General features: G+C 37.4%; 1 protein-coding gene across 5 annotated transcripts in view; it reads left to right on the forward strand.

Moving 5' to 3' along the window:
- Positions 1 to 25,694, forward strand: part of ZFAND4 (zinc finger AN1-type containing 4) — an 88,641-nt gene that overhangs the window by 34,745 nt on the left and 28,202 nt on the right. For 4 of the 5 annotated variants that reach the window (XM_027062552.2, XM_015087914.3, XM_015087897.3 and 1 more), the window contains exons 3-4: positions 18,846 to 18,921; positions 22,417 to 22,484. In XM_027062552.2, the coding sequence (XP_026918353.1) occupies positions 18,846 to 18,921; positions 22,417 to 22,484 (144 nt within the window). The remainder of the gene's footprint in view (positions 1 to 18,845; positions 18,922 to 22,416; positions 22,485 to 25,694) is intronic. The other variant, XM_015087921.3, reaches the window with a different exon arrangement.

The following is a 25,694-nucleotide window of genomic DNA, read 5'->3' on the forward strand; positions in this document are numbered from 1 at the left end:
TCCTCTGCCTCTTCAATCCGAGCTGTGGTCGTTTCCATTTTATTTTGCAGCTCGTTTATTGCATTTTTTAGCTCCTCCTGACTATTCCTTAGTCCCTTTATCTCTAGAAATAGATTCTCTGCTGTCCTCTATACTGTTTTCAAGCCCAGCGATTAATTTTATGACTATTATTCTAAATTTACTTTCTGTTATATTGTTTAAATCCTTTTTGATCAGTTCGTTAGCTGTTGTTATTTCCTGGAGATTCTTTTGAGGGGAATTCTTCCATTTGGTCATTTTGGATAGTTCCTGGAGTGGTGCGGAACTGCAGGGCACTTCCCCTGTGCTTTCTTGAATAACTCGAGTTGGTGGGTGGGGCCGCAGTCAGACCTGATGTCTGCCCCCAGCCCACCGCTGGGGCCACAGTCAGACTGGTGTGTGCCTTCTCTTCCCCTCTCCTAGGGGCGGGATTCACTGTGGGGTGGTGTGGCCCGTCTGGGCTACTTGCACACTGCCAGGCTTGTGACTGGGGATCTGGCATATTAGCTGGGGTGGGTAGGCAAGGTGCACAGGGGCGGGAGGGGCAGGCTTAGCTCACTTCTCCTTTGGTGATCCGCTTCCGGAGGGGCCCTCCGGCAGTGGGAGGGAGTCAGACCTGCTGCCGGAGGTGTGGATTCGCAGAAGCACAGCGTTTGGGTCTTTGCGTGTGCAAGCAAGTTCCCAGCAGGAACTGGTTCCCTTTGGGATTTTGGCTGGGGGATGAGAGAGGGAGATGGCGCTGGCGAGCGCCTTTGTTCCCCGCCAAACTGAGCTCTGTCGTCTGGGCTCAACAACTCTCCCTCCCGTTGTCCTCCAGTCTTCCAGCTCTCCGAGCAGAACTGTTAACTTATAACCTTCCAGATGTTAAGTCCCACTCGCTGTCAGAACACACTCCGGCCGGCCCCTCTGCTTTTGCAAGCCAGACTCGGGGGCTCTGCTTGGCCGGCGGGCCACCCCTCTGCCCCAGCTCCCTCCCGCCAGTCCATGGAGCGTGCACCGCCTCGCCACCCTTCCTACCCTCTTCCATGGGCCTCTCGTCTGCGCTTGGCTCTGGAGACTCCGTTCTGTTAGTCTTCTGGTGGTTTTCTGGGTTATTTAGGCAGGTGTAGGTGGAATCTAAGTGATCAGCAGGACGCGGTGAGCCCAGCGTCCTCCCTATGCCGCCATCTTCCCCCCTCTATTTTTATTTATTCTTATAAATGTTAAATATAAATTCTTATATATGTTATTTTTCTTTTTTTGAGATGAGAATTTATTTTTATCCTTGTGTTGATTTTTATGTGTATGGTGCTATGAATCTTCATCTAATAAGTGATTTAACTGTATTCCTTAGATTATTATTGTCGTTGCTTTTTAAAAATTCTGTAATTATTGTATTTTCCCCTTCACCCAAGAGTTCTTTACCAGAAGGTGTTTTAATTTCCAGATGGAAGGATCTTTCTGTTTTTGTTGTTTTTGTTAGTAATTTTTAGGTTTATTGTATTGCAAGCAGAAAGTGTTGTTTGCAGTATTTCCATTTATGAAAAGTAATATTTTTCTTTACCTAATATATGACCAGTTTTTTTTTTATAAGTGCCATGAACTCTCTTGAGTAGGTGTATTCTTATTATTTAGAGATAATAAAGATCTATCTCATTGATTATGTTGCTTAGGTAATTCTATCTCTATATATATTTTGTCACACTTGATCTGTATATTGTACTGAAAGGTATATAAAAGTCTCTTACTGTGTTTCTTTCTGTCTGCGTCTTCTAGTTTTTGTTTCATAAAGGTGGTTATGTCTGTCATTTGATACATAAAAAAATCTGTTAAGTGTTAACGTCTTCATTATGAATTTTAGCATTAAAAAATATCACTTGGTCTCCTGGGTGGCTCAGTCAGTTAGGCATCAGACTTGATTTCAGCTCAGATCATGATCTCACCTTTCCTGAGTTCAAGCCCTGCATCAGGCTCTGCATGCTGATAGCGCGGGTCCTGTTTGGGATTCTTCCTTTTTTTCTGCCCCTCCCCTGTTTGTGCTCTCTCTATCTCTCAAAATAAAGAAATAAAAACTTCAAAAAAAATTAAAAAAAATATGACTCATTGTTACATTTATTCTTTGGGGTGTGAATTCTACTTTGTCCAGTAATCAGGATCACCACCCCAACTCACTTTTGGATTCTCTTAGCTTGTTTACTTCTGTTCATCCCTTCAGTTTAGCCTTTCCGAATCGCTTTATTTTAAGGTGTATATCTTATCTACAGCCTATAGTTTGGTGTTATTTTTTTGTGACAAATTGAAAATCTTTTCTACTTTGTCACAATATATAACATTTCTATATTAGCCTTAATCTTTCAATATTCCACCATTTATGTATTTTAAAATGCTGGTTGGTAATCTTTTGACTGAAGATTTTCTGACCCTATCTTGATTGGATGAAGTTCATGCTCTTATCGCATTCCTCAATTGGTGCATGGTGCAGCAATGGATGCATCTCACGAATGCATAATTCTCTGGTAAGTTCTTGTAAGTTGAGAATTTTTTCTGTAACTTTGTCAGGCAGCCTCTATACCAGACCCATCAAACGAGTTCGCTTCCCTCAACTTCTTCCAGCCCCTGGCAAGCATCATTCTACTTTCTAAGAGTTTGACTACTTTAGATACCGCATATAAATGGAATCGTGCAATATTTGTCTTTTTGTGATTTGCTTATTTCATTTACCATAGTGCCTTCAAGGTTCATCCATGTCATAGCATGTGACAGGATTTCCCTCTATTTATTTATTTATTTACTTATTTACTTATTTAATTTATTTATTATTCAAGTATAGTAAACATACAGTGTTATATTAGTTTCAGGTGTACAATATAATGATTCAACAATTCTACATGTTTCTCACTGCTCATTGAGATAAGCATACCTTTTAATGTTTATGTATTTATTTTTTTTGAGAGAGACAGATAAAGAGAGACAGAGACAGAGAGAGCAGGGGAGGGGCAGAGGGACAGGGAGAGAGAATCCCCAGCAGTAGAGCCCAACTTGGGGCTCGATTTCGTGACTGAGATCATGAGCTGAGTTGAAATCAAGTTGGCTGCTTAACAGACTGAGTCACCCAGGTGCCTCGAGATAAGTGTACTCTTAACCCCCGCTAGCAGCCACCAGTATGTTCTTTATATTTAAGAGTCAGGGTTTTTTGTTTATTTGTTTGTTTATTTTCTTTGTTTGCTTTATTTCTTAAATTCCACATATAACTGAAACCCTATGGTATTTGTCTTTCTTTGACTTATTTCACTTAGCATTATACCCTCTAGGTCCATCTGTGGTGTTGCAAATGGCAAGCTCTCTTTTTTTTTATGTCTCAATAATGTTCCATCCTATACATACATACACACATATACACATACACAACAGATCTTCTTTATTTATCCATCAGTGGACACTTGGGTTGCTTCCATATCTTGGCTATTGTAAATAATGCTGTAATAAACATAGGGGTGCATGTAGTTTTTTGAATTAGCATTTTCACTCTCTTTAGGTAAATACCCAGTAGCAGAATTACTGGATCACGTAACAATTCTATTTCTAATTTTGAGGGGAACCTCCATATTGGTTTCCACTGTGGTTGGACCAGTTCACATTCTTACCAACAGTGCATTAGGGTTCTTTTTTCTTGACATTCTTGCCAACAGTGGTTATTTCTTGTATTTTTGATTTTAGCAATCTGACAGTTGTAAAATGATACCTTATTGTGGGTTTAATTTGCATTTCCCTTATGATCAATGATGTTGAGAATCTTTTTATGTGATTTTGGCCATCTGTATGTCTTTGGAAAAATGTCTCTTCGTGTCTTCTGCCCATTTTTCAATTGGATTATATAGATTTTATGGTGTTGAATTATATAAGCTCTTTATATAATTCAGATATTAACCCCTTATTGGATATATCATTTGCAAATGTCTTTTCCCATTCAGTAGGTAGCTGTTTTGTTGTGTTGCTGGTCTCCTTTGCTGTAGAAAAGCTTTTTATTTTGGTGTCATCCCAATAGTTTTTTTTTAATTTATTGAAATTCAAGTTAGTCAACATACCGTGTAGCATTGGTTTGAGGAATAGAACCCAGTGATTCATCACTTACATATAACGTATAACACCCAGGGCTCATCCCAACAAGTGCTCTCCTTGATGTCCATCACCATTCAGCCCAGCCCTTCACCTACCTCCTCTCCAGCAGCCCTCGGTTGGTTGTCTGTATTTATGAGTCTCTTACGGTTTGCCTCCCTCTCTATTTTTATCTTATTTTTCCTTCCCTTCCTCTATGTTCATCTCTTGTGTTTCTTAAATTCCACATATGAGTAAAATCGTATAATATTTGTCTTTCTCTGACTTATTTCTGTTAGCGTAATACATTCTAGTTCCATCCACATTGTTGCAAACGACAAGATCTCATTCTTTTTGATCGCTGAGTAATATTCCATTGTATATATATACCACATCTTCTTTATCCAGTAGTTTAATTTTGCTTTTGTTTATCTTTGTTGGAGGAGACCTATCTAGAAAAATATTTCTATGACCAGTGTCAATGAAATTTCTACCTGTTTTATTCTAGGAATTTTATGGTTTCAGGTCTCACATTTAGGTCTTTAATCTATTTTGAGTTTATTTCCATGTATGCTGTAAGAAAGTGGTCCACTTTTATCTTTTTGCATATAACTGTCTAGTTTTCCCCACACTATTTATTGAAGAGACTGTCTTTTTCCCATTGTTTATTCTTTTGTCATAAATTAATTGACCATAAAAACATGAGTTTATTTCTGGACTGTGTATTCTGTTCTGTTCCATTGATCTGTGGGTTTATTTTTGTGCCAGTACCATACTGTTTTGATTGTTGTATATGTTGAAATCTGGGATTGTGATACCTCCAGCTTTGTTCTTTTTCAAGATTACTTTGTCTATCAGGTCATTTGTGGTTCCATACAAATTTTAGGATTATTTGTTCCAGTCTGTGACAGATCCTGTTAGTATTTTGATAGGGATTGCATTAAATTTGTAGATTACTTTGGGTGATGTGGACATTTTAACAATGGTGGTTGTCCCAGTTCATGACCATGGAATATCTTTCCATTTGTTTGTGTGATCATTTTGAATGTTTTTTCATCATTTTTAATTTTTTTCATCATTGTTTTATAGGTTTTGGAGTACAAGTCTATCACCTTTGTGGTTAAGTTTATTAAATATTTTCTTTTTGGTACAATTGTAAATGAGATTGTTTTCTTGATTTCTGTTCCTGCTGCTTCATTATTAGTATATAAAAATGCAACAGATTTCTGGATACTTTGTATCCTGTGACTGAATTAATTTATTAGTTCTAATAGTTTTTTGGTGTAGTCTTTAGCGTTTCTTTGTATAGTATCATGTCATCTGCAAATAGTGAAAGTTTAACTTTTTCTTTACCAATTTGGATGCCTTTTTTCGTGATTATGGTACCTAGGACTTCCACTACTATGTTGAAGTAAAGTGGTAAGAGTGAACATCTTGTCTTGTTCCTGATCTTAGAGGAAAAACTCAGTTTTTCACCATTGAATATGACCTTTGCTGTGAGTTTTTCATAGATGGCCTATTATGTTAAGGTATGTTCCTTCTTGAGGGCTGCCTGGGTGGCTCAGTTGGTTGAGCATCTGACTCTTGACTTCGTCTTGGGTTATGGTGTCGCAGTTCATGGATTCGAGCCCTACATTGGGCTCTGCACTGGCAGCATGGAGCCTGCTTGGGATTCTCTCTCCCTCTCTCTCTCCCCCTCCCCTGCTGGTGCTCTTTCTCTCTCTCTCTCTCTCTCTCTCTCTCTCTCTCAAAATTAATAAACTTAAAAAAGTGTTTAAAGTTACTTTGTTGAGAGTTTTTATCATGAATGGATGTTGTGTTTATTCGTATGCTTTTACTGAATCTATCGAGATGATCATGTGGTTTTTATCCTTTCTCTTGTTATTGTGGTGTATCATTTTGATTGATTTGTGAATATTGAACAACACTTACATCTCGGCAATAAATCCCCCTGGATTGTGGTGAATGATTTTTTAATGTATTGTTGGATTTGGTTTGCTGTTTTGTTGAGGATTTTTGCATCTATAATCAACAGAGATACTAACCTATAGTTTTCTTTTTTTGTAGAATCTATCTGGTGTTGGTATCAATATATGTGATGCTGAAGCGAGCACATCTGGTGTTGGTAACAGTGTAATGCTGACCTTGTAGAATGTATATGGAAGCCGTCCTTCCTTTTCTGTTTTTTTGGGGAATAGTTTGAGAAGAATAGGTATTAACTTTTCTTTAAATGTTTGGCAGAATTCACCTGTGAAGCGATCTGGTCCTGGACTTTGTTTTTTGGGAGGTTTTTTTTTTTAATTTATTATCATTTTTTCAATTAAAAAAAATTTAAAGTTTATTTATTTTGAGAGAGAGAGAGAGAGAGAGAGAGAAAATAAACCAGTGGGGGAGGGGCAAAGAGAGGGGGACAGAGGATCCGAAGTGGGCTCTGTGCAGATAGCAGTGAGCCCCATGTGGCACTCAAACTTACAAACTGCGAGATCATGACCTGAGCCAAAGTTGGACACTTAACTGACTGAGCCACCCAGGTGCCCCTGTTGGGAATTTTTAAATTACTGATTCAGTTTCATTGTAATCTGTTCACATTTTTTGTTTCTTTCTGATTTAGTTTTGGAAGGTTATATATTTCTAGGAATTTATCCATTTAATGTAGGTTGTCCAATTTGTTGGCATATAATTTTTCATAATCTCTTATAATCTTTTATATTTCTTTGGTATGGGTTGTTAATTTTCCTCCTTTTCTGGTTTTACTTATTTGAATTCCCCCCCCTCCCACCTTTTGTTGATCTTTTCAAAGAAACAGCTCTTGGTTTCATTGATCTATCATTATTTTAGTCTCTTTCTCATTTATTTCTGCTCTAGTTTTATTATTTCCTTCATTCTACTGGCTTTGGGGTTTGTTCTTCTTTATCTACACCTCTAGGCATAAAGTTAGGTTGTTTATTTTAGATTTTTCTTGTGTCCTGAGGTAGGCCTCTATTACTACAATCTGCCCTCTTAGAACAGCTTTTGCTTCATCCCAGAGATTTTGGACTATTGTGTTTTTATTTTCTTTTGCGTCCATATATTTTTTTATTTCCTTTTTGGTTTCTTGGTTGACCCATTCATGTTTAGTAGCATTTTACTTAGCCCTCATGTATTTGTGGTCTTTTTAGATTAAAAAAATTTTTTTTTAATGTTTGTTTATTTTTGAGAGAGAGGCAGAGTGTGAGCCGGGGAGGGGTAGAGAGAGGGAGAGACACAGAATCCAAAGCAGGCTCCAGGTTCTGAGCTGTCAGCACAGAGCCTGATATGGGGCTCAAACTCACAAACTGTGAGATCATGACCTGAGCTGAAATTGGACACTTAACCAACTGAGCCACACAGGCACCCCTTAAAAATTTTTTTTTAATGCTTATTTAATTTTGAGAGAGAGAGAGAGAGAGAGAGAGAGAGAGAGAGGGAGGGAGAGAGATAGCGTGAGCAGGGGAGTGGTAGAAAGAGAGAGAGACACAGAATCCGAAGCAGGCCCCAGTCTCTGTCTGAGCTGTCAGCACATAGCCCAGTGCGGGGCTTGAACCTGTGAACCATGAGATCATGACCTAAGGCAAAGTCGGACACTTAACTGATTGAACCATCCAGGTGTCCCTCCAGATTTTTTTCTTGTGTTTTATTTCCTAATTTTATACTGTTATGCTTGGAAAAGATGCATGATATGATTTCAGATTTTTTGAATTTATGAGACTTGTTTTGTGGCCTATAATGTGATCTGGAGAATGTTCCATGTGTGCTTAAAGGAATGTATATTCTGCTAATTTTGGATGGAATGTTCCGAATATATTTATTAAGTCTGTCTCGTCCAATGTGTCATTCAAAGCCACTGTTTCCTTATTGTCTTTCTGTCTGGTTGATCTATCCATTGATGTGAGAGGGGTGTTACTGTATTGTCAATTTCTTCCTTTATGTCTGTTAATAGTTGCTGTATGTATTTAAGTTCTTTTCATGTTGGGTGCATAATTATTTACAATTGTTATATTCTCTTATTAGTTTGTTCCTTTTCTCATTATGTAGTACTGTTCTTTGTCTATCGTTACAGTCTTTATTTTAAAGTCTATTTTGTTTGATATAAGCATTGCTACCTGTCTTTGTTTTCACTTCTATTTCCATGATAAATATTTTTCCATCTCTTCACTTTCAATCTGCATGTGTCTTTAGTCTCTAGCAGGCAGCATATAGATAGGTCTTGCCTTTTTATTCATTTAATCACCTTATGTCTTATTTATTTATGTACTTATTTATTTATTTATTTTGAGACAGCACAAGTTGGGGTGGGGCAGAGAGGGAGAGAGAGAATCCTAAGCAGTCCTTGCAGTGTCAGCGAAGAGCCTGATGCAGTGCTCAAACTCACAAACTGAGATCATGACCTGACCGAAAACCCAGAGTCAGACGCTTAATGGACGGAGTCACCCACGTGCCCCCATACCTTTCCTTTCTTGCTCTCTTTATGGTTTCATGGCTTTCTATAGTGATGTGCTTAGATTTCTTTCTCTTTATTGTTTGCATTTCTATTGCAGGTTTTTGATTATGGTTACCATTAGGCCCATATGTAACATCTTATACATATAGTTGTCTGTATTAAGTTGATGGTCAGTTAAGTTTGAACCAATTCTAAAGACACTAAACTTCTACTCCCTCTCCGTGTTTATGTATGTGATGTCGTACTTTACATCCTTTTATTTTGTGAATCCCTTGACTTTCATATATAATTGATTCTACTGGTTTTGTGCTTTAACCTCCTTACTGGTTTTATAACTGATTAATCCACTACTTTTATTATGTTTGTATTTACCTGTGAAATTTTTCCTTTCGTAATTTTCTCATTCCTGATTATGGCCTTTTCTTTCCACTCGAAGAATCTCTTTCAGGTTTTTTGTAGGGCTGATTTAATGGTGATAAACTCCTTTAACTTTGTTTAGAAAACTGTCTCTCCTATTCTGAGTGATAGCCTTGCTAGGTAGAATGTTTTTGGTTGTAGGTTTTCTCCTTTCAGCACTTTGAATATGTCATGGCTTGCAGTTTCTGCTGAAAAATCAACTGATGGCTTTATGGGCGTTCCCATGTATGTAACTGCTTTTTCTTTCTGCTTTTAAATTCCTTCCTTTATCAGTAATTGCCATTTTAATTATTATGCATCTTGGTATGAACTTCCTTGGGTTGATTTTTTGGGGGCTCTCTGTGCCTCCTTGATTTGGATGTCTGTTTCCATCTCCAGATTAGGGAAGTTTTCACATATTATTTTTTCAGACAAATTTTCTGCCCTCTTTTCTCTCTCTTCTATAGCATGAACATTATTATTATTACACTTGATGATGTCACTGAGTTTTCTTAACCTATTCTCATTTTTTATTATTCTTTTTTTTCCCCTACTATTCAGCTTGGTTGCTTTCTATTATACTGACTTTCAGCTTGCTGATCTGTTCCTCTGCCTCCTCTAATCTATTGATTCCTCTATTGTATTTTTAATATCAGTTATTGAGTTCTTCATCTCTGATTGGTTCTTTTTTATATTTTTTATCTCATTATTGAAGCTCTCACTAAGATCCTCCACTTTTTTCTCAAGTCCAGTAAGTATCTTTATGGCAATTAAATTGAATTCTCTATCAGGCATTTTGCTTATTTCCATTTCATTTAGATTTTTTTGCAGTGAGGTTGTCCTGTTCTTTCATTCAGCACGTATTCTCCTGTCTCCTCATTTGTCCAATTCTCTGTGTTTGTTTGTAGATATTAGGAAAGTCGGTTACATCTCCTGACCTTGAAAGTAGTAGTCCTATGAAGAAGAGGTCCTGTAGTGACCTATAGTACAGTGTCCCATGATCACCGGAACAGGTGCTGCTGGAGTATCTCCTGTATGAGTTGCATGTGCCCTGCTGTTGTAGCCGAGCCTTGCTTGGCTTCAGTCCAGTTAGCTACAATGACCCATTTTGCCCTTTGTGGGTAGAGTTTGGCCCCTTTGCTATTCAGGGACCAGAATGGGGCCGCCGTTAGCTTATAATTGGGTAGTGTCAGCAGTCAGACCAGATGCCTGCCCCTTTGCTGTGGCTGCGGTAGCACTGAACTGCTGGGTGCTCTCCCTGTGTTGTCCTGAGAAGCTTTTGTTGGTGAATGGGGCCTGTAGACAAACTTGATGTCTTCCCTCTATCTGTTGGGGCTGCAGTAACCCCAAACTGCAGTGCTTTCTCCCTGTGCTGCCCCCTGAGAGGCTTTTTGTTGATAGGCAGCACTGCTGGTCAGGTCAGATACCTGTCTCCGGATTATCTCCTGGGGCTGTAAATGCACTGATCATCGGGGCACTCTGCACTGGCAGTCATAAGGTTCAGCTGCTGGGGCTGCTGGTATGTTTGGCTATCTTTCCTTCTCCCCAGGGCAAGAGTCACTTTGGATTGATGTCGGTCCCTGGCAGGGCTGCTTGCAGGATGAGACACAGCAAGAGTGCCTTTGGAAGGACTCTTGCCTAGTGGGGTAGGTTGGATGGGTGGATCCACAGGAGAACTTGCATAATGTTAGGAAGTTAAATGGATAGTGTTCACGCTGGTTCCTGCACATCTCTGGCTATGTAGGCCAAGGAAGGGGAAGAGAAATGGTGCTAGCCAATTCTTTTGTCCTTGAAGAAGGATCCTAAAGATACTCCTTCAGCATGTGGTCTGGGATTAATAAATGAATCTCCTCCGTGTATATCCCAGGCACTTAAAAAAAATTCTTTATTTCTTTATTTTTAACATTTTTTAAATGTTTTTATTTTATTTTTGAGAGAGAGAGAGAGAGACAGACAGACAGACAGAGAGTGTGTGGGGGGGAGGGGCAGAGAGAGAGGGAGACAGAAACTGAAGCAGGCTCCGTGCTCTGAGCTGTCAGTGCAGAGGCTGACACAGGGCTCGAACTCAGACTGTGAGATCATGACCTGAGCCAAAGTCAGATGACCAACTGACTGAACCACCCAGGCGCCCCTAAAATAAATTTTTTTTTGATTTTTTATTTTTTATTTTTTAAAATTTACATCCAAATTGGTTAGTATATAGTGAAGCAATGATTTCAGTAGATTCCTTAATGCCCCTTACCCATTTAGCCCATCCCCCCTCCCACAACCCCTCCAGCAACCCTCAGTTTGTTCTCCATATTTATGAGTCTCTTTTGTCCCCTCCCTGTTTTTATATTATTTTTGTTTCCCTTCCCTATGTTCATGTGTTTTGTCTCTTAAAGTCCTCATATGAGTGAAGTCATATGATTTTTGTCTTTCTCTGACTAATTTCACTTAGCATAATACCCTCCAGTTCCATCCACGTAGTTGCAAATGGCAAGATTTCATTCTTTTTGATTGCTGAGTAATACTCCATTGTGTGTGTGTATATGTACATATATATACATATATATGTATATATATATACATATGTATATATATATGTATATTTATGTATATGTATATGTACATATATATACATATATATATATTTTCTTTATCCGTTCATCCATCAATGGACATTTGGGCTCTTTCCATACTTTGGCTATTGTGGATAGTGCTGCTATAAACATGGGGGTGCGTGTGTCCCTTCGAAACAGCACACCTATATCCTGTGGATAAATGCCTAGAAGTGCAATTGCTGGGCTGTAGGGTAGTTCTATTTTTAGTTTTTTGAGAAACCTCCATAGTGTTTTCCAGAGTGGCTGCACCAGCTTGCATTCTCACTGGCAGTGCAAAAGAGATCCTCTTTCTCTGCATCCTTGCCAACATCTGTTATTTCCTGAGTTGTTAATGTTAGCCATTCTGACAGGTGTAAGGTGGTATCTCATTGTGGTTTTGATTTGTATTTCCCTGATGATCAGTGATGCTGAGCATTTTTTCATGTGTCAGTTGGCCATCTGGATGTCTTTGGAAAAGTGTCTATTCATGTCTTTTGCCCATTTCTTCACTGGATTATTTGTTTTTTGGGTGTTGAGTTTGATAAGTTCTTTGTAGATTTTGGATACTAACCCTTTATCTGATATATCGTTTGCAAATATCTTCTCCCATTCTGTCGGTCGCCTTTTAGTTTTGCTGATTGTTTCCTTCGCTGTGCAGAAGCTTTTTATTTTGATGAGATCCCAATAGTTCATTGTTGCTTTTGTTTTCCTTGCCTCCGGAGACTGTGTTGAGTAAGAAATTGCTGTGGGCAAGATCAGAGAGGTTTTTGCCTGCTTTCTCCTTCAGGATAAAAACATTGTTTTTAATATTTGTTTATTTTTGAGAGAGAGAGAGACACACACACACAGAGAGAGAGAGAGAGAGGAGGGGCAGAGGGAGAGGGAGACATAGAATCCAAAGCAGGCTCCAGGCTCTGAGCTGTCAGCACCCAGTGTCATGCACCCATGAACCTCGGGATCATGACCTGAGCTGAAGTTGGAACCCACTGAGCCACCCAGGCGCCCCACCCCAGGCACTTTTCAAACTGCTTCTTTTATGCTGTATCTCCATGAGATTGCTTGTTATACTGTCTCTTTATGGGTGGGGATTCAGTTTTTTATTGCCCTCCAGCTTTCCCGGAGCTGAGTCTGCTGAATTTTAAAGTACCTGGCTGTTAAGCCCCACTGGTAGTAAAAAAACAAAGTTAAGCCCCACTGTTTTTCAAAGCCAAATGTTATAGAGACTTGTCTTCCCAGTGAGGGTCCCTGTGCCTGGGATACCTGGCGTGGAGTCTGCTTCTCTTTCTTGTCTGTGCTTGTGGTGTCCCTCCCAGTTGTTTTCTCCTCAGGAGTTTGGTTCTCCACTACGTCTTTGCTCTTCCTACTGTTTTTGATGTGGCTTCCTCTCTACAATTAACTGAAAAGTCTGTTCTGCCAGTCTTGAGATTGTTCTCTGGGTTGGTTGCACTGATGTGATTGTTATCTAGGTGTGTCTGTGGAGCAAGGTGAATTTAGGATTTTCCTTACCAGCCATCTTTACACAAGTCTACAGGATTTCCTTCTTTTTTAAGGCTGAATAACATTCCATTGTAAGTTTATACCACATTTTCTTTACCTATTTAACTGTTGATAAACATTTAGGTTGCTTCCATCTCTTGGCTATTATGAATAATGCTGCAGTGAACATGGGCATGCATAATCTGTTCCAGATCCTGATTTCTTTCGAATATATACCCAGAAGTGGAATTAATAGATCATATGGTAATTCTATTCTTAATGTTTCAAGGATCTTCCATACTGTTTTCTGTTGCAGCTGCACAATTTTGTATTCTCACCAGTAGTGCACAAGGCACCAGTGCAGATTTTTCCACATCCTTGCCAACACACTGTTTTCTGTTTTCTGTTTTTTTATGGACATCTTAATGGGTGTGATGATGTCTTACTGTGGTTTTGATTTGTACTTCCCTGATGATTAGTGATGTTGACCATCTTTCCATGTGCTTATCCATGTGCATATCCCTATGTCTTTTCCATGTGCATATCCCTATGTCTTTTTTTAGAGAAATGTCTACTCAAATCCTTTGCTCATTTTAAAGTCAGATTATTTTTGTTGTTGTTCAGTCCAGTCTAAGTCCTTTGTCTTATAAGTTCTTTGTTTTTTTTCCATGTAACTCTTGAGGATTTTATCTTTATTATTGAAATTGAATAGTTTTATTACTAGAGACTAAGTCTTGGGCTTAATAATTCTAGGTTAATTTTCCCAGGTACCTATTGGGTCCTTTCCATTTGTAGATTCAGATTTTTTCTGTTTCTGGAAGCTTTTTAGGATTGTTATTCTCAGTATTAGTTCTGTTCCATTATTTTCTTTTTTTCTTTTTTTTGGATTTTGATAATGTGAATATTATCCTTCTTGGCCTGTCTTCCATTTTCACTACTTTCTCTCTGACCCTTCTTCCTTCTTTATGTCCTTCTCATCCTCTTGGTTGTTTTCTTGCCTTGTCCTTTGCTAAATGTGTATTTAAGTCTGTTATCTCTTGGTATCTTGTAATTTGTTCTTCATTTTGAGGTAATTTTGTCTTTTTCCTCCATTTCTTTTCTGAGTCTAGTCTGCTTTTTTTTTTTTTTTTGCAGTTTCTTCCTTGATTCAAAGTGCTCTTTCATATCTTCAAATGCTTGACTATGTTTAACTCTGTTGCAGGTGTGGCCTTACAGTTTTCTTCTGCTTTATAGTTATTTTTCTGAGTAAAATTTACTTTAGTTGATAGGTTTGGAATAAAATTAGAAATTAAAATTAAATATTTATTTAATATAGAAGTATATATTTACATACTGTATACTATATATGTTATACAACGTAAAGTGATATAATTTTTTAAATTATTATATAACTTAATTATTATTATCATTAACTGTGTATGGATTTATAAATTTTTCTCCTGTTGGATTTTGTGGTATGGAGTGTTTCATAGATACTGTTTAATGGTGCTCTCTTATGTTGTTACGGCCATGTCCAGATATTTTAGTAGATGTTTTAAGTTTGTTTTGTGCTGATGTGAGTTGGAGGGAGTTAAGAGTTTTCCAGTTTTGTGGTTCTTTTTTTGTCTTGCAAGACTCTTTTCACCACTTGCTCCTTCCCCACCCCACACTGAATTACTCAAAGACGCTCCTCCTCTTTTGTTTTTCTTGCCTCTCACAGAAGCTTCTTCAAATTGCTTGGCTTTAAAGTCCCTTCCTTATAGTCAGTGTTCTGATCTACCTGAGTCCTTTTTGTAGACTTTTCAGTCTTAGAATGGTTTCTTCTTCCTCATTATGATTTTATATTGGGCTTAATAGAATGTCACTAGTTTCCATCTGTGTCTTCTCTGAAATTTTTCTCAGTCAGCCCTGCAGGGCAGGAGCATGATACTTCACTCATGAGGATTGGGTGATTGTCCCCTCTTATTCCCATTTATTTTGAAGTTTGGACATTTTCTGTCTTCACGATAGGAGAGTGAAGGGAATGGCTTTTGTGTAGAATCATTTCGTTTCTTGTTCTGTATTGTTTTGGGAGGAAATATTGGGAGATGGGAGCAGGGGTCCACCAGTGTCTTTAATTATCCATAGGTCCTATTGATTCTAGTTTATTTCCTACATGCAGATATGACTATGTTCTCAACTACATAGTATCTGTGTGAAAACTCTAAAAAAAAGACTAAAGAAACATGTGACTCATTAGGGTTAGATGAGGTACCCTCTGATGGGATTAGTGCCCTTGTAAGAAGAGACACCAGCGAGCTGAGCTCCCTTTCTTGTGCACACTCACAAGGAAGTCATATGAGTACACAGGAAGCCAAGAGAAGTGGCCTTAAAATGAAACCTACTTTGCCAGAACCTTGATCTTGACTTCCCAGCCTCCAGAGCCTTGAGAAGTAAATTTCTATTGTTTAAGCCACCAGTCTGTGGTATTTGTTAGGGCAACCCAAGCAGATTAACACACATACACACATTTACAAAAACACTCATACTCATATATCACTTCTCACAGATTTATTTAGAATAGTGAACAATTGGATAGGTGAAAATATCTCTTATTAGGGGACTGTGTAAATAAGTTACGACAGACAAATATTAGAGTACCATTCAGTCATTAAACACAATGTATGGTTTTTTTTTTATTGATGTGAAAAATGCACATAATATATTAATTGAAAAAAGTAGTTTATGATACAGCTCACAAAATTTGTTCCCATTTCTGGTAAAAGAAAAAAAAAAGTTTTAAAAGGAAATATACCCAAAATGTTAAGAATAGATTCTACTGGGTTTAGGATGACATGTAGTTTTTATTTTCTTTTATATATCTCCAAGTTGTCTACTTTTCACAAATGACTGTTATTTTTGTAATATTTTAAGTTGTAAAATGTTTTAGAACACTTAATAAAACGTTTTTATATATGTAATCTTTATTTTTTAGGAATACGTGTTTTATAGGAATTAATTTTTCTGGATTTAGTTGTATGAGAAATAAGAGTTGAAGTTTAAAGAGTTGAGGTTTAAAAGCAAACCTTAAATGGGGTTGCCAGATTTTTATTTATTAAATCTGGCAACGCTGTCTTAAAGGAAAGTTGGTTAGCTCTGTGTATTTGAGATTTTTAAAGTGTGTTTGTTAGAAAGAACCCTAGTGGTTTTATAAATTTTTGTTTTTATTTTTTTAAGTTTATTTATTTTGAGAGGGAGAGAGAGAACACGTGCTCAGGGGAGGGGCAGAGAGAGAGGGAGAGAGAGAGAGGATCCCAAGCAGGCTCTGCACTGTCAGTGTGGAGCCTGATGCAGGGCTCAAACTCACGAACCATGAGATCATCATGACCTGAGCCAAAACCAAGAGCCAGCCACTTAACCAAAAGAGCCACCCAGGTGTCCCAAGAATCCTAGTGTTTTTTAATGTGCGAGAGAGGACACTGAGCCTCACAGAGGTTGATATTCTCCTCAAAGTCATTCAGCAACTCAAGTAGCCATTAGGATCACAGCTCAGTTTTGGATGTTTCTTTCACACTGTCTTGCCTGCCTGCCATCCTTATAATATTTATTTTAGCCTGATAAATGTTGGCTCAGTTCATTTAAAGTGTTTGCAGGAGTTGTACCTCAGTAGTGTTATTACTGTGTCTTTAATCCAGTTGTAAAGTTTCCATTAGAAAATAATACCCGTATGATGTGGGTTGAATGTAAACAGGGTAGTTAGGACCTGGCCAAATTGCTTTATCTAATTATGCTAGAGAAATCCTATAGTTTTGATTGAAAAGTTGACCTAGGCAAATTTCCAGTTTGTTAAAATAATTTGTGAAATAATTTCTAGTTTTAAAGCCTTTCTTTACCTGACACTAATTTTTAGCTGGAAGAAAAAGAACTAAACTGTTTCATTTGAGAGATATAATTGTGTCCTTCCCGCTTAGGGCCTCCTCCTTCTGTGACTGTATTCCATGATGATCTTTTGGAACATTTGGTAAACATTTAGTAGATACCAGGTCTTCTAACAGGCAGTACTACTGAAACATCACCAGACAGCGACTTTTGCTTTATGAAAACTGATTTTGTAGAGACTGATTAGCATAAAGGTTAAGCATGCAGTTTCTGGAGTTGGCCTTTGGGGGGCTTCACATCTCTATCTACTCTGTGTCAATCTCTCAATACCTCAGTTTTATAACCTGTGAAATGAACATAATATTGATGCCTACTTCACAAGATTGTGGTCGCAGTTAAATTATGATAATTGTGGTTGCAGTTAATTTATGATAATACAGGTCAAGCACTTTTAACAATGCCTAGCTTATAATAAATGCTAGTATACATACCACTGTTATTATTCTAGTCAAGTTTTAGTATCATAAGAAAAAGTAATTTGAGAAGACCATGTAGGAGGTATTGAAGAAAGTTTTTCATCAACATCAGTGTCCATTAAATGTCCTATTGAATAGATAATACTCTTTGGCTAGAATGGTACAGATATTCTTTGGGTGTTTAAATTTATACTTTGCAAAAGTATAATATTCCTTATTAATATTTCTTTAACATCACAGTAATGCAAATAAACTCTCTTGTAGACTATAATTCTTAGCATTGAAAATGGTCTACAGCATACTTTTTTTTTTTTTCAATGTTGAATTATTCTGTAATTAGTGTTCAGGCTCTACAAAAGAACATGTTAATATGCAATCACATATAAACACCAAGGTGGAAGGAATTTTCTAATACATTAAGGTTTATTGGAAATTATATTTTCTGTCCTTTTTTTAGTATTATTGACTTTTCCATTTAGGAGACATATGAAAGACGCCATGTTAGTCACTAAATAATATTACTCTGGGAACACATTTCAGGGATATGACCCACCTTCCCCCATGACTAAATGAAGATTGTACTTCACAGCATTAACAAACATAAACTAAATTAGTTTAATTTCGTAAGCTAAATTAAATGTTCTATACTTTTAAACTTAGATACAATTGACGTACTAGTTTCAGGTACACAACATAGTGATTCAATGTTTGTATTTATTGCAAAGTGATCACTGTAATGAGTCTTGTTAACATCCATCACCATACCTAGTTACAAAAGTTTTTTCTTGTGATGAAAACTTTAAGGTCTACTCTCTTAGCAACTTTCAGGTATACAATACAGTACAATACAATATTACTAATTATAGTCCCCATGTTATACATTATTTTATATATTTTATGACCTAATCATTTTATAGATGAGAGTTTGTACATTTTAACCCCTTTCACCCCTTTCACGTCCCCATAATATACTTTGAACAAACTGCACATAAATGAATGAAGACTGTACTTTGCGGCATTAACAACTGTCTTCAATTTTTTTTTTTTTTTGAGAGAGAGAGAATGTGAGCAGGGAAAGGGCAGAAGGAGAGGGAGAAAGAGAATCTTAAGCAGACTTCACACCCAGTGTGGAGCCCGATGCAGGGCTCAGTCTCACGACCATGATATCATGACCTGGGCCGAAATCAAGAGTTGGATGCCGAACCGACTGAGCCACCCAGGTGCCCCTAGGCCTTAAATCTTAAACTCTTCAGGGCTGATTTCGTGATATTTGTTTTTTAATGGGCTCCCTAATGTTATACTTTGACTCAGGGTAGACAGTTATTAAAACATACCATTCTAAAGTGAGTGGAGTGGACTCCATCTACTTTCAGTCATTCTCTTGATTTTAGCTAAGCACCTAGCATTCAATCTAGAAGTGTGTTTGATTTATTATTAGTAGTAGTTCTTTAATAAAATAGATTTGAATGATACTTTTTTGAAGATTCTATTGAATTTTTAACCATATTTTTATAACCTTCCCCTAAGGTATACCCATCTGTCAGCAGCACTTAATTTGGAATAACATGGAACTTGAAGATGATTATTGCTTGAGTGATTACAAGTGAGTGTAATTACATATTAGCTGTTTTATAGATGCTCAGTATTACAACTCCGTATATTAGTGTTTTCCTTCTCAATCCTTGGATCCTGTCTCTTCTGAATAGTTCTGACCCCTAGATTTAAAAAAAAAAATTTTTTTAATGTTTGTTAATTTTTGAGAGGAAGAGAGAGACAAAGCGCAAGTGGGGGAGGGGCAGAGAGAGAGAGGGAGACACAGGCTCTGAAGCGGGCTCCAGGCTTCAAGCTGTCAGCAAGAGCCTGATGTTGGGGCTCAAACTCACAAACCATGAGATCATGACCTGAGCCGAAGTCAGACGCCCAACGAACTGAACCACCCAGGCGCCCCCTGACCTCTAGATTTAAGTGTAAATCCTGAATCTTAAGATGTGGTAGCTCATTACTACATACTGCCTGATCTTTATCCTTTGATTCTGCTTTACTTTTTCATTATTTACACCAAGTTCTATATCCTCTGTCTTTTTAGATCTCTCTCTTTTGATCTTGTCTTCTGTTCTCCTTTCTTTTAATATTGGCCCATTCCCACCTAACTACTTTCTTTTTTCCCCATTTTTACAAGAGTATTGGGTGAGAATAAAAATCCTAGAATATAGCACAGGCAGTAATTTCTCTGACATCGGCTGTAGCAACATTTCTAGGTATGTCTCCTGAGGCAAGGGGAATAAAATAAAAAATAAACTGTTGGGACTACATCAAAATAAAAAGCTTTTTAAAAAAATGTTTATTTATTTTTGAGAGAGAGAGAGTGCGAGCGGTGGAGAAAGAGGGGGAGAGAAGATCTGAAGCAGGCTCTGCGCTGACAGCAGTGAGCCCGATGTGGGGCTCAAACTCACGAACTATGAGATCCTGACCTGAGCTGAAGTTGATGCTCAACAGACTAAGCCACCCAAATGCCCCAAAATAAAAAGCTTCTGTACAGAGAAGAAAACAGTCAACAAAACTAAAAGGGAACCTACTGAATGGGAGAAGATGTTTGCAATAATATCCAATAAAGGATGTATATATATCCAAAATATATAAAAACTTATAGGGGCACCTGGGTGGCTCAGGTGGTTAAGCATCCAACTCTTGGTTTCGGTTCAGGTCATGATCTCATGGTTTGTGAGTTCGAGCCCTGCTTTGCGCTCCATGCTGATAGAGCAGAGCCTGCTTGACGCTCTCTCTCTCCTTTTTGTCTGCCCTTCCCCTGCTCTCTCTCTGTCTCTCTCAAAATAAATGAATAAATGAATTAAAAAAAAAACGGGTGCCTGGATGGCTCAGTCGGTTAAGCTCCGACTTCTCGAGATTTCGTGGTTCAAGGGCTTGAGCCCCACTTTGGGCTCTGTGCTGACAGCCTGGAGCCCACTTCAGATTCTGTGTCTCCCTCTCTTTCTGCCTGTCACTGCTCACACTCCGCCTCTCTCTGTCTCTCTCAAAAATAAATAAACATTAAAAAAAAATTAAAAATACTTCTACAACTCAACACCCCAAAACCAAATGATCCAATTAAAAAATCAGCAAAAGATATTAACAGGCATTTCTCCAAAGAAGACATCAAGATGGCCAACAGATACATGAAAAGATGATCAGCATCCCTCATCATCAGGGAAATACAAATCAAAACTACAGTGAAATATCACCTCACGCTTGTTAGAATGGCTAAAATTGGCACAAGAAATAACAGGTGTTGGTGAGGATGTGGAGAGAAAGGAACCCTCTTGCACTGTTGGTGGGAATGCGAACTGGTGCAGCCACTGTGGAAGACAGTATGGAGATTCCTCAAAAAATGAAAAATAGAACTACCCTATAATCCAGTAATTACATTACTGGGAATTTGGTCAAGGAATAAAAAAAAACACATATTCAAAGGAATATGTGCACCCCTGTGTTTATAGCAGTATTATTTACAATAGCCAAATTATGGAAGCAGCCTAAGTGTCCATCAGTACATGAATGGATACACACACACACACACACACACACACACACACACACACACACGAATAGTATTCAGCCATTAAAAGAACAAAATCTTGGGGCGCCTGGGTGGCGCAGTCGGTTAAGCGTCCGACTTCAGCCAGGTCATGATCTCGCGGTCCGTGAGTTCGAGCCCCGCGTCAGGCTCTGGGCTGATGGCTCAGAGCCTGGAGCCTGTTTCCGATTCTGTGTCTCCCTCTCTCTCTGCCCCTCCCCCGTTCATGCTCTGTCTCTCTCTGTCCCAAAAATAAATAAACGTTGAAAAAAAAAATTAAAAAAAGAAAAGAACAAAATCTTGCCATTTGCAACAACATAGATGGAGCTAATGGTAAGTGACATAAGAGAACGACAAATACCATATGATCTCACTCATATGTGGAATTTAAGAACAAAACAAGTGAGCAAAAGAAAAAAGAGACAAAATAAATAGGTTCTTAACTGTAGAGAACAAATTGATGGTTACCAGAGGGGAGGTGGGTAGGGGAATGGGTGAAATGGTGAGGGGAATTAAGAGTATACTTATCATAATGAGCGCCAAGTAATATATAGAATTGGTGAATTCACTATATTGGACACCTGAAACTAATATAATACTATATATTGTACTGGAATTAAAAAATTTAATTAAGGGGCACCTGGGTGGCTCAGTCGGTTGGGTGTCTGACTTTGGCTCAGGTCATGATCTCACGTTTCATGGGTTCAAGCCTGTGCTGTCAGTACAGAGCCTGGAGCCTGCTTGGGATTCTGTGTCTCCCTCTCTGTCTGCTCCTCCTCTGCTCATGCTCTGTCTCTCTCTCTCTCCTTCAAAAATAAATAAGAAAACATTAAAAATTTTTTTTATTTTTTATTTAATTATTTTTATTTATTTAATTAAAAAATAATGAGAAATTAAAGAGAAAAACACTTGATAAAGATAAAGAGTATTGGGGAAGAGAGTTTTGTTCTTCACCAAATCTTTAATTTTTCATTAAGCCCTCCTTCTGCTGCTAAGTGACACTGTGTGCACCAGTGATTACAGATACACCATTCGCTTTGGTCTCTCTTGCTCTCTTCTCTTACATAATTCTTCATTCTTAAGAACAAAAGGGTCAGAGGCCATGTAGAATATCTAGAATAACACTGGGATTCTGGAGCTCTTGTAGATTTGCTATTTTTCAATTTTCTATCTTATTGAATAGATCTGTTTTCTAACACTTTGGGTCTTGGACAAACTTCTTTTTTACTTAGGGCCTCGATTTCTTTACATGTGAAACGAAGGGATTAAACTACATGATCACAGAGGTCCTTTACAGTATTTTTATTCTGAGTTGTCGTGTCATATTTAAAGATTATGAGAACTTCTTCACTTTTTCATTATTTATGCAAATAATTAATATTTTGCATTTATGCATATTGCTATATATATATTTTTTATTACAGAGGGTAAGTACTATGCGTGATAACCTAGCACATAATTATGTATATATGTAACACCGAATACACTTCGATGATTATGGTTTGTTTTTGTGTTAACTATCCACAGCATTTCAGAAGGTTGTACCTTGAAGCTGGTATTGGCTATGCGTGGTGGACCTATAAATACTAGAAGAGGTAGGCATTTGTTAATTATGTATATTAAAGCAAGTTGACAATAATAATTTTTAAGCCAGTTGGTATTTTTGTAGTCCCAAGTTTTATCAGGTTCTCTTTCTGCTATCAGGTCTTAGAAGAATGACATTTGTTTTTCTAACTATTGTTCTTTAAAGCCTAAATGCCCAGACACAGGAACCAGGGATATTAAAAAAAATATCAACAGTATAGGGAAAGGAAATGGAATAGCATAGTGTAAATATGTTGTTATCATTGTGTTTAGGTGGATACCAGTTTGTGCTTTTTACCCACTGAGTCTTCAGCTCTGGATGTAATGGTTGTTATAGAAAATTCTAAAGTTGCCTGTTAGCCTGGTTTGTACTGCGCTTGGGTTTCATGGATATTATTGTGGCCCTATTGAATCCTTTTTCAGAATGTGGGCGGTCTCTGGAAGTCATTCATTCGTTTAACAAGTATATTTTATGCATCTACTAGGTGTTCAGTACAGTGTTCCATGGAAGAAAAAGTTTCTGCTTCCTGACAGTGCTCACAATAAAGATGTAAAGACTTGATGTCATTCCAGGCAGTTACAAGTGCTGTGGAGGAAATAGGGAAGTGTGACAGTGTCTGTGGAAATAGGTTAGTAGGAGATGATTGTGGAAAAGATGACATGAGCAGAGATGTGATTAACAAGAGAGTTCTAAGCATGGGAAGAACTGGGAGTATTCACATTGGCTTCTGATTCAGGTTTGTCACATGAATTCCCACGAAGAAGCGGGATCCTTAGACTGCTCAGAGTACTCCTGCTCTGTGGGCCTCATTTGGGGAAGGCCTTCATATTTGTTTGATCCTTTACTAATCCTGAAGACCGAGGTTAAGTATTGATTCCACTGCTGGTTTACATTTTCCATGAGTCAAATTTTATCTGTGTGTCATAATTTGTGTTAGATTAGGGATATTATCATCTTTTTCCTAGCTGCTTCAGGAGGACTTTCTGAGATATGTTACTTTAGTTGTTCAACTATTTTGGATATGTTAGAAAAAAAGCAAAGGTAGCAATGTTAGAGTTGGTTAACTAGCACTCCTAATATCAGGGACTTTCTATAAATTGGGCTTGTAAAATTATCCTATGTGACATAAGGCAATTTACAGTACCAACTCTGACGGTAGTGTAAGAACCCTAAAGTGTTTATGGAGCCATTATGGTAAGATAGAATTATACAGTGTTTAGTGCCATGTGAATTCCACTGTATTAAAATTTGGAAAGTTGGTTATTTTGTATAGCATTGTCTTCAAACCAGGGTGTTTTTATCAGAACATCTACTTTTATTAGGACCAGAATTAGTTTATGTTTATGAGAAGTGTAGGTGCTATAGATTTTGAGTTAAGAATATATGTATGTGAGTTTTATTTTGTTTTATTTACCTTTTGAGAAAATGAAAATAAAAAGCATCACTACCCGTAGGTAGTGGAAGCTGTGTAATACTTTTTTCCCCACAACTTTCTTTGCCTTCTTTATAAATCTGAAAAATCAGCACCTAGAACTTGTCTTTTTTCATATTTTAAATTATATGTTTAATAATTTTGCCTTTGTTGAATCGACCTCTTTAAAATTAAAAGCTTGCTGTTGTCTCCCTACATCCTTGAGAACTTTGTTAAAAAGAAAAACTATATATACCCAGGTCTAGAATTTTTCCATATTGTATTTGAGAAACCATATTTATAATTATTTAGTCTTACTTAAAAATTATGGTTTAGAAAATACCTTTATTGTGTGAGTTTCAGTAATGGTTAGCTTTTAAAATTATGTTTGAATTAATCATTATCAAAACAACATAGAAAATCCTTTCTAAAACTAAATTGTATCCTATATATAACAATGTCTTATACCTGGTGAAATCAAAGTGGTTTTCCTGTTATGAAAGGTGTATGCATACACACACATAGATGCACACACATATTCAGTCTCAGTGGCTCCTTAAATAAGGCACACCATATTGATTTAAGTAAGGCTTTCTCATGGCTTTAGTAATGGCAGTAGCATTGTTTTTATTTCTTATTCATGTAATGTGGAAAGTGTAGCATTAACTTAAAAATGGCAAGAACTTGTTATAAACATGTCTTTTAATATTGCACATTTTGTGCCTATGCAAGAGTTGATCAAAACATCCAAATGTTTTTATGAAATAAGCTAAACTTTATTATTTCTGGTTTTTGTGTTTAAGCAGTGGTCATTTTTGGATTTAGGGTATGAGAACGTCTTTAATATTTTTACCTTACTTTCACAACGTAAAGTTTCTTATTTCTATAACTCATTGCTATAACTTTTGTAGAGGGTAGCACAACACTGTGATTCTGTTAATAAATAAGCTGTTTTTATTAAAGTCAGGGAATTTAAGAAATTGTTGCCCTTTTAGGAAAGAGAAAATGTTCCTGCAGCTTGAAATGAGAGTTTTTGGGAGCAAACTTTTTTCCCTGTAATCATTACTTAAGTCAGAATCTTTTAGAACATTTACTCCATGAACTAGAAATCTCTTGAGGCCCTTCCCACCACAGGATCAGCATCTGTGGCTGCTGTGGACAAGAGCAAGTTGTAATGATGGCTGCAGTATCAAACCTGAGGACCACTACAGGCCATGAGAGCCTATATTAGTGGGGCTCCCCTGTAATCCTTATGCTCTGGACACATGGATACCTACCAAGACAGTGGGGTCCTGGGAGGATGCTTTCAAGAAGCAACTTACTGACCATAACACACACTGCAGTTTTAGTATACTCAGTGGCCCCCTTGTGTTCTAAATTGTTGTTGCATTTAGCTAACTTCATGTCAAGAAACAGCTCTAAGAAGAATCTAAAACCAGAATCAAAGAAGAATCTAAAACCAGAAAGAAAAAGAGGGATTTATTTGCTTCTGATTTCTAACATATGTCTCCCAGTTATGTGTATATGTTTATTTTTTAATGTAACGTAAATGGAATTTATATTGCTTTTAAATTACTGATATAACCAATATTGGAAAATATGGGAAGCAGACGTGTGAAATGAAAATAGTCATAAGTAATTATGTCCTAGAATCAGCAAATATACAGACTCTCGTGGTACTGAAAAGTACTGATGTATTTGGTTAAGCCCTGTATGTAACATCCTAATAATGCATTTTATTTATTTCATATTAGTTCAACATAGGGAATGTTGTATTAACTACAAAAAGACCAGAAACTTACTTAAAGA

Source organism: Acinonyx jubatus, chromosome D2 (genome assembly GCF_027475565.1).
Source record: "Acinonyx jubatus isolate Ajub_Pintada_27869175 chromosome D2, VMU_Ajub_asm_v1.0, whole genome shotgun sequence".
NCBI lineage: Eukaryota > Metazoa > Chordata > Mammalia > Carnivora > Felidae > Acinonyx > Acinonyx jubatus.